Source organism: Strigops habroptila, chromosome 1 (assembly GCF_004027225.2).
Source record: "Strigops habroptila isolate Jane chromosome 1, bStrHab1.2.pri, whole genome shotgun sequence".
Lineage (NCBI taxonomy): Eukaryota > Metazoa > Chordata > Aves > Psittaciformes > Psittacidae > Strigops > Strigops habroptila.
Window position 1 is genome coordinate 13164462 of NC_044277.2, and position 10265 is coordinate 13174726.

At 38.2% G+C, this 10265-nt stretch overlaps 1 protein-coding gene across 1 annotated transcript in view; it reads left to right on the forward strand.

The window, feature by feature from the left end:
- The window catches only part of MRPL13 (mitochondrial ribosomal protein L13), a 36936-nt gene extending 26716 nt beyond the window's left edge, over window positions 1-10220 (forward strand). The window contains exon 7 of the mRNA XM_030490111.1: window positions 7864-10220. Coding sequence (XP_030345971.1) covers window positions 7864-7888 — 25 coding nt within the window. The 3' untranslated portion in view covers window positions 7889-10220. The remainder of the gene's footprint in view (window positions 1-7863) is intronic.
- Window positions 10221-10265: the final 45 nt, after the last annotated feature.

A 10265-nucleotide genomic window follows, 5' to 3' on the forward strand; every position in this document is an offset into this window, starting at 1 on the left:
GAAGATAGTTAAGGCTACCAGAGCTGAATCTAAACTCCTGTGGACAAAAAGCCACTCGGATACTTGAGAAAAAAATTGCTGTCCTCTGCATTAGGTTTTAACCATAGGCAGTAACTGGACACTAATCTAAAAGGATCAGTAGCTTAATCACCTTAAAAATCTGACACATTCATGTTTAGATTGTTTAGCCTATTAAAGTGAATTACTGGCTTTTCTCTAGCATGCATGAAACACCAATGCTACTGATTCTCATACCCTTTACCTGGGAGCAGCTTAGTTGTCTCTAAAACCAGAGTTGAAGGTGAGAGATTTAGTAAAAGGGGAACTGGGCGCTTTCACCTCAGGTGTCTGAAGAGGCTCTCAAAAAGAAAGTTCCAAAGCTACTTTCCCCTTCCCCTAAAATTTGTTGATCTCGTATGCGAGAATAGAAACTAAATTAATGGAAATTTGACAAGCAATATGAGAATGGTCATATACATACTGTTGAACTACTTGCCCAGATGAAATTAGTATTAGATTAGTTTTTAATTGCTCTTTAGAAATGTCTAGATTTGGTTTTTTGACTTTTGGTGCTGACAGTAAGTCTGGAAAGGATTTCACCGTTCCTTTACCCACTTCTCTGTTTATTTGAAGAATAACGTCATTCTTCAGGCAAAGCCAAGTGTACAGTGCTGTTCTTTCTATAGTCCTACAGGTTTTAGCAGAATATATCACTTAAAGAAAACGCTTTCATTTGCAAAAATCATCTTACTGAGATGAAATTTACACGAACATTGCATTGGTTTAACTTAATTTATTTTCCAGACAGAACTTGTGTAACCCAGGTCAAAATCTGGGATTGATAGTAATTTTTAAACAGCTTAGTTCAGTTTTACTTAATATGTTTTTAGGGAAATGGATGTTGTAGCCAATTTATTTTAAATTGTAATAAGCCATTCTTAATTTCACAAATGTATCTAAATTATTGTTAGCATCAGTTTAGGTCACTTCATTTATAGACATGTTTTAAAAATTAAAATAATTGCTAGCTTTATGTAAGAAAAACCCCAAACTGCAGTCAAGGACCACAAAAGATTTATCTTAAGCTTTGTGTGCATGGGAAAGGGTTAGTCACTCTAGCTCTACTGGCGTAAGAGTATCAGTAAAGGCATCTTTTCTTGCTCTGTTTTGTTACTAAATGCAGCTCTTGTTACTGTGGTTTATTCTCCAAGTCAAATAAGTTATACTTGTAGAAGTGCTTTTTAGCCAAGATGGTAGTCTCCATGAGAACTACACCAATATGGAAAAGGTTCTTTTGCCCCCAAGCAGAGCAAGAAGTTCATGGCTTAGAGTAGGCCAAGTGGTTATTGGAAATTTAATAGCTAGTTGAAATATCATTAGCTGTTTCACTAATGATTTTACCAGAGGCATAGAGCTACCCTGGGATAGTAGGTACATCTTGAGTAGAATTATTCAACTCCCTTCCCCCCGCCCCCAGCTCCAAACTCTTGTTGATATTTGAGTGTAACCACATAATTTGGTTTTACAGAGAATGATAGCCATGTCTAATCCGTAGGGTTTTATTTACTGGTGTGATTAGTCAAACAGATGAAATGTGTTCAGAAATCCCCTTTAGCTATGGTGCACTTACCTACTAGCTATTGACTTTGGCACAACTTGCAAAGTATACCTGAAAAATAGACATACTCCTCATGAGTTTACAATAAATTTTGGCTCTGTGTTGAAGTCTGTCTTTTAAAATTTGTCTATAAAAATGAATCTTCAGATACTTGGAATTTTATAGTTGTATTCATAAATTAACCTTAAATAGTATGTCAGACAGACCACAAATTTCATGCTATGTGTATTGTGCAACAGTTTTATATAAAATAGGTATATTGAACCTTTTGTTATAAGAAAAGGTTAAAAACATGTACTGCTATTAATAAGCAAACATGAAAGGTGAGCCATGGAATTATCCTGTGTAAGCCGCCGACTGTCATCAGTTCTCAATAATCCCACATTCCTGTGGTTGTGATTCCCATAAATATGAAGAGCATTACAGTAGTGCAGATCCAGTGTGCCTGCTATGTCAGAGTAATTGGACCAAAGAGTAGCAGAAGGCTAGATACTAAGTGGTGTGATCAATCATAAAATCTTTTCGCTAATTGATCTTCCCTGATCTCTCATCTTCTGTTACAAATCTTGTTTATAACACTCCTAAAAGACATTTATGAGCCAGTGGATGTCATTGGTTAACTACTTAACAAATTTGGGGTAGTTTAGAAGTAATTCGACACCAATTAAAATACATTTCTCTCTGTGTTCTAGTTTTTCAGCCAAGTTTGGAGAGATTTTATCCCTGTTGTTACTTAGAATTCTTGAAATCTGTGTAGGAAAATCATGCAGAGCTTGCGTGAAACTCCCCAGTCATCCTGAAGATTCATTCAGCTGTTTGGGGAACTCTCCTCTGTTCTGCAGGAAACGGGAAAAAAGGTGACAAAAAGCCAGTGGAGGAAAAAAAAAAAAATCTATCATAGCAGCCACAGGCCTAAAATCCTCTGGCATGAGATACTCTTAGAACATTTGGTAACTTTGAATTCAGACTCTTTTTTGGATGGATAAGCCATGCAAATGGGAATCCTACCAGACACGAATTTTTTTCAAGTAACAGGGAGCATTGTACAGACTGTGAATGGATGAGATGGATGTGCCTTTCATTCAGGATGGTTATTAATTTTTATGGGTTTTTTAATGTATCTGGAGTGCTTTTTCTCATTCATCGATGCAGTGAAATCTTCACAGAATTCTAAGCCTGTCCTTTTCAGCTTTTGCTCTTGTACCACTGCTTTCATCTCAGTTTATTAGTGTGCAGTGTTAGCTGGCCTTAAGGCACTGACCTTTTACAGTGCTGATGCAATCCCTTCTGAACACTCATTGTTATTATGGTGAGATTGCAGAAGGTACAGGGAACTCTGGCTCCCTGGGTCATGTTCTCCAATGGTGAGATAATTGCCCGCAGGTGAAGAGAAAAATGCAATTTGAGATCTTCAAAGCCTCCAAACCAGGTGTGCATTGCTGACTCAAGAGCAGGTATTGACAGGTCACTTCTGCAGCATTAGTGATATTATTCCTTAGTAGAGGCAGCTTTGAAACCATTAGTTACCAGTCATGAATGCAGGCTTGCGAACGCACAAATGACTGTAGTAACTCCATAAAATTTGACTTTGTATAATTTCTTTTGAAGTGCCTTAGACAATGCAACGTAACAACAAAACTATTCTGAGTAGAGACTTTACGGAGAGATGACTGTCCAGGTTTTTTGAGCTTGAAAGAAGATGAGGTCATGTTATCAAATGCTATTTTATCAGCAGCATGTGGTTGAAAAAACTAGGTGGGTGTGTGACTTCTTTTGGAAGAAGGAAGAGCAACATCTATTCTAAATTATAGTGTAGCTAATCCCAATAGATTTAGAAGTTCTAAAAACCAGAATAATTTGGGTTAAAATATGTAGTTTTGAAGAAGTATTCTGATTTATTAAAAATTAAGATAAAATATTTTTAAAGGCTTGTCTGAAAATCAAAATGCTGTAAAGGATTGTAAATTAACTTCTTTACGTATAAAATAGTGTCCTGTATTATCCTAGAGCCTTAATCTTATTATCTCTTTGAGGTAAGTTATGCTATTTTTCATCTTTGTGCTGTAAGGACTGTATTACAAGATGTTCTCTCACGTGAGAAGTAAGGTGGTGAAGTTGGCCTCTATTTTTTAAATCAAGATATGACAGTGTAATGCAGACTGGGGATTACTTAGATTTGGCCTACACAGAGTAACACCTCCCCCTTCTCCCCTTATTTTTTCTAAGGCTGTTTTACCTCCACAAAACATCGCTAGGGGAAGGGAAACGTCTCTGTTGGAATGTGCTGACAAGAATTTAATAAAGATGGAACTGTGCAGCAAGTCTCTTCAGAGTTGATGGAAATAAATATTCACTCTAGGAGTTGAAAATTGGAATTGAACATTTAACTTTTGGAAAGGGTCTCTGTTCTGTCTCCTTGACATGAAAAATAACCATAGGAAGAGCACGTTTCACATGGTATTGAAAAAGAATATTGAATATTGGGGAGGGGGAGGGTCCCATTGTAGTTGCAACTATGCAAGTAGGTGTTTTTGTACTGTTAGTTTCTGTTTGCCATCTGAGATACTCAGAGGCTGAGGTCATAGCTTCGTGAGCATTTCTTCTGGCAAAAAGGCTGCTTTTAAAGTATTATCCATCACTTTTCCTGCCTCTCCGTTCTACTTGCGTAGCAACAGAATAAAGAGCATCAGAGAGATGACCTAGATTAAAGATAACCTTGTTTTATGCAGCTGCACAAAGTAGTGTATGTTAGAGTTGGTGGTGGTTGTTATGGAAATGCATGTATGATCACCAGACTTCAGTATTAATTTAGCACAGGTAGTTTAAGCTCCATTTGGTATAAATAAAATGGATCTGTATTTAAAGTAATCTGGGGAAGTCCTGTCTGTCTTCAGTGACTTTAGGGATGACTTGAAGAGTCTCCTTGGACTAAAGCTTGCCATTGTGAATTCTGTTTTCAGTATCTACGCGGATTTCACACAGTTACAGTTTTCTCTGAAAAGCAGAGAAACAGAGAAAACAGAATGGCATCGTTCTGTTACTGATGCAGACCAATTGGCTGGAAAGGACCTCTGGAGGTCATCTTGTCCAACCACTCTGCTCAAGCAGGGCCACTTAGAGCCAGTTGCCCAGGACTGTGTCCAGACAGCTTTTGAGTATCCTTAAGGATGGAGGCTTCACAACCTTCCTGGGCAACCTGCTCCAGTGCTTGATCACCTTCACAGTAAAACTCTCATAGTAAAACAAGTGTTTCTTGATGTTAAGACATTATGTCCTGTGTTTTAGTTTGTGTCCATTGCCTCTGGTCTTCTCAGTGGGCTTCACTGAAAAGAGCTGGCTCTATCTTCTTTGCATCGTCTCTTCTTTGATGAGATCCCCTCGAGCCTTTCCTTCTACAGGCTGAACAGTCACAGCTCTCTTGGCTTGTCCTCATATGTGAGGTGCTCAGTGCTAAAGTAGTTGAGAGAGAGAAGCACTGAGAGGCATGGTGTAACTGGATGTTAATTTAATTTGCTGAGTATTTTGCCTAGCATTCACTAGACTGTGTCGTAACGCTTTTTATGTGCAGTATAAAATTTTGGTGAGACACGTATTTTTTTACATGTTTTAGTGGCAGACATCTGCTGCACAGAGCGATGTTGAGTATATTCAGTGAGCCCATAATGCTTTGCCTTTCAGCAGATTTCAGAGATGCTGCTTCCCATATTCTGCCTTCTATTTCCCCTTTTCTTGGAGCCTGCTGTCAATATACAGCAATTTTTTTTCCCTAGGAATGTTACCTTTAATAAAAAAAAAGAAAGAGAAGCAGGTATATGAAGTCCTGCCTTTGGGTGAATTTCTGAACCATCTCTTCTAGGAGATACCATTTCCTTTGTTCCAAATGCATAAACTTGGTGCTGTGCTGGAGAAGGGCAAAAGCGCTGCCATCTAAGAACACTCTTGCATGAATTTATGTCGTTTATCAATGAGCAGTTACCTATTGATGTTCACAAGTAACATCATTCTCTCCGAGTAGACAAGGTTTTTTCTGGGTTCATGTTCTGGTGTCTACCAAAATATTTATAACACTTTTGCCAAAGGCAGTGTTTTTCAAAGCTTAGCTTTCCTAGTGCCAAGGACTCTAAAAGCAGCGTCTGTGGCCTCAACAGGCAAGTACTAGTCGGCATAAAAGCCTACTGTGGCAGTAGAAGAAGCTTTAAAAACTTTTGTATTTGTTCACACAAGTGTTCTAGTGTAGAAAATCCTGCCTTTAAGCTTCATTAACTTTGTAAGACTGCAAACTAAGAGTCCAGTGTTTTATGCATTTAACTTTTAAGACAATGAGCATTAAGGTTGAAATGCAGATTACAAGCAAGAACACAAAAGTAATTGGATTTTTACCCAGAGCAAAGTATTAACTCTGCAGCACTCCAGCCTAACCAAGATTGAAGTTTTAAATGTACCATTCAAATAAAAATGCAAAATCCTTTGAGCAATGTGTAAGAGACCGAATAGGCCTATAAAAAAGAGTAATAACTATAAGCTGCAAGACAATGATGTCTTCACCATGCGGCATCTGTAAAATCTTTCAGCACAGGTCCACCTGTCTAGGATGGATGTGGTGATAAAACTTCTAAGTCACTGCTGAGAATTTTTCAAACTCTCTTAACACACCACAAGCAGTGTGATACGAGTATATATTCTGGTATGCAGAGGTGAGATCTGAGTAACAAAACATGGAGTATGTCTGAGTACTGAAACCCGGGATTCTAGGAAACGTGACTTGCTTTCCCAGTGCCTGTAAGCCATCAAATGTTGAGTGTGTTCAAGTCCAACATGAAACAAGTGTGTAAACGTACATGTTGCTTACAGCAGTTCTTCCATGCACAAAAGATACAAGTCCAAATGTTAATACAAATTATACCATTAAAATGGAAAACAGAAGCTTTATGATTCATTACAGTGGGACCACCAGCTCATCTTTATAGTCATTATTTAAAATTCATATAATCATCAAATTTTATATGACACACTTGAAATAGCACAGACTGAATTCCAGAGTTGCTTTCACATAAGAACCTACAGGCTTGTACAAGAGTTGCATGAATGACTTCACTGTCTGCTTTTAATTTGCATTTATGAACAAAATTAATGATAAAATTTACCACCATTGTAAATTTAACTTGCTGTTTGCTGTTGTGAATTGCAGCTTTTCCTGTATTCCAGGCTGGTTTCATTCAACTTCACAGTAAATCTGCTGACCCTGTGTCCCATTACATGTTTCCAAAACCTTTGTTACTACATCTCTTGTTCAATTCAATAGTGAGACACAGTTCACATTACCTGTTTTGATTCGTGTATAAGAGAAACAATCGTAAGAGTCAAGAGCGAAGGGCTGCTGTACTGATAACAGGTTGTGTTGTCGCAGGCAGTATGTGTCAGGGGGTGCAGCAAGATGTGAAGAGCAGCCTGTTCGTGCTATGCACATACAGTTTGTGTCCCAGGCATGTCAGAGACAATCACCCTGCACTGTTTGGGGATTTTAAGCAACTGGGCAGAGCCCTAACTTCTCTCCAGGGCCTGTTAGAGATGTAGACTTGCGTCTAGCCTTCAAACTTAGCATTCTTCTAAAACTCTTATCTAGTCTGAACCTTGTGGGTTCAGGAAGAACGTAGCTTCTGCACTGGTGCGTGTGTGGCAGGCAGTGAGTGATGTGCTTGAAGAGGGAGCTGTGGAGGATTACAAACAGCAGTTGTCTGCATGGTTTTCACATTTGCCATCCCAGCAGAAGGGATTGCAGAACCTTTACGATGCAAAGTGGGGTTTTCTTTAAATCATTGATTTTAACTATCCCAGTAGTGTTGTGGTAGACTATGCTTCTAACTTTAAACTTGCCATCTTATGCACAGGTTAGTCATTTGTTAAAAGCAGAGAGAAATTAACACTAGTGTTTAAAATCCTTGTGGGACTGCGTTCAGTTAAAGATGCTTTTTGGTTTGTTTAGGAAAGTAGGAGTGGCTCGTAAGAAACACCTTGACCAGCTAGTCCTGATGTCTGTAAATTCCTAGAGGTCTGAGCAAACTGGTTTGTTCTGTCTTTTTTATGTAATCCAAAATAAACTGTTACTGTTCTTCAGCACAAAACTTCAAGCACCAGAATAAGGAAATAAAAATAGATATGGCTGTTATTGCATCCTTAAAGGAAAGTCCCTGCAGTTCCAATACATTTCTTAAAGCACTTTTTTTGTTGTTGTTTTTTCTTTCCAGACCTAAAGATTTTCGATGGAAGTAACAACAATGAAAGAAGAACCATCAGGAATGTCTCTTCTCCTTGAAAATAATTTCTTCTACCGTGGAAGCATCTGTGCATCTCGGTAAATCTGGTACAGAATGTTTCTGATGGGTGTTAGCAAACTTTATTTGGAAAGATTGTAAAAATTACTGTGTTTGAAACAGCTAAGAATAGATAATATTCTATTAATAATTGTTAATACCAGCGGCACTCTGTGGTGTATGATCTGGAATTTGTTAATTACATCTGATTTAATAGTATTATTAAAGAATTGATACATTTTTTATTAATGTTTGCACCTCATGGGAACAATACACTGTTCACTGAAATGAAGTGTCTCACACTAAAGGTTGCAGAACTTGAATTCCATGCAATAAGAGCAGTTGTGGTCGCAGAGCTCCCACAAATGGCACGCTGTCAGTAAATGATCTGATTTGCTCTTCTGGTAAAAGAAGTGATCAATCCATCCTTACACAGCTTGATGAATGGCAGAATGCCAGGCTCAGTTCAGAAAAAATGAATTGTTCATGTAGAACTCGTTCTCTCTTTGTGGGATGTAAAAAACCCGGTGGCTTGAGCTGTTACCCTGCAATAGATTATGTGGTTCTTTTGAAAGCCGCTTCTAGAATGCAGTGTATGCATCAGATGAAATTCATAGTGAAGTTTTGCTGAGTGCATATCTACGTAGGCCTGCAGTATCCTTGTCTTTTTAGGTGAACGTACCCATGGAAGTAACTGTGGTGGTGGTGGTAAGCAAAATCAAACTTATTCCAGAGCCAAGTTGCATTAGGAAAACAGCTCAGGGCAGGTACCAAATACACATGTGTGCATACTGTAATCATGTTAGAGGGAAGAAAACTATTATTAGAAGATACATCTTGGAGAAATGAGGAGGCAGTGGCATTTGTGATGGCCATTTTTTATGTCCTATGGGAGTTTATCTCACAGTCTTCAGCAGCCTTCTAGAAAGAGGTTTCCTGCACTACATGCTTTGCCTGTAGTTCAACCTGTTCCTCATGACCAAAGACGTATTGGTCACCGACCATAATTTTTCATCCTCAAGCTTTGGCCTTTTTTTGATATGGTGTACCATATAGTGTGCTTGGAACACTGAAAATTAAGCCAAAAGGTGTTAAATATAATCCTAATACTGTTTCATTCTTGATATGTAGACATTACATGATTGTCAGCAGGAGAGTTGCTACCTGTAACATTTGGTCTGCCACAGAAAGCAGGCGAGCAGACCCCCACCCCATCTAGGCATAGCCTTTGCAGATGGCACACTTTGGGCTTGCAGTGCTGTTTACCAACTAAACCACCCATTTGGGGCTGTAAAGAGTATTTTCTTAAGTGGTTCTTCCTCCCCAGGAGTAGATTCTGACAGCCCAGCACAGATTTTCTGGAAGACCTCACTGAAATAACAGACAGTAAAGGCAGATCATATGGAGATACTCTTCCTTCCTTTCCCCTCTTAAATGGAAATCTGATTTTGATTCAAGTCACAGCAACACGCCTTCCTCACTTAAAGAATGTATTAAAGAATGAAGCAGCAGCATATTTATTATGAAAACCAAATGAGGAAACTGGAGTGTTGAATGATGCAAAAATAAGTTTAAAATTATTTTACTTCTGCAAATTACTTCCCTGAAGTTCATTATTGCTTTTCTGCTCAGAAAACCCTCAAGTGTTTTCTGTATCTGTTTTATACAGACATCATATAGGAAGAAAAACATTGGTTTATTTATAAGCATATTTCATCATATGAACTAATGGATTGGTATCAGGCATTTCTTTGGCATTCAGATGGGCTTATCCCAGGAAATGTTCCTGTCCAGTGAACGTGCAGATTTCATTTCCAAGTCAGTAACCACATTTCATGAACTAGTAAAAGTATTTTTAAAAGCAGTAGGTTAAAATAAATGCTCTTTTTTGCATAAGGACACAGTACATATACTTTATTGGGAAGATCTGGGTGGCATCAGCTGTTCATCCTGTGCTAAATACTTCACAGTCAGCAACTTCAGTTTCTTAGGCTGTCTGGAAAAACAGGAGCCGTTCCTGATTATTCGGAGACTGACTTTTGGAGAAAATGTTGACCATATGCATCTTTTTGGCACACATACAAATCCTGAATAATATTTTTATAACTTGGTGGTGCCCACCAGTTACATTTTATTGCCCAGGTTTACCCAGGAAGTGAACATACGACAAATGATGCATGAAGCATTTTGGTTAGTGGGGTGCCAGTAAATGTCGTTATGAAAGTAAAGCAAATTAGCTGGTGCAGTTAAAGTTTGGGCTTTAGTCTATAAATTAAGTTATAAAATTTTAACGAGTGTGCCTAATTTATTACCCCCAAGTAATGTCTTCCTTTGTT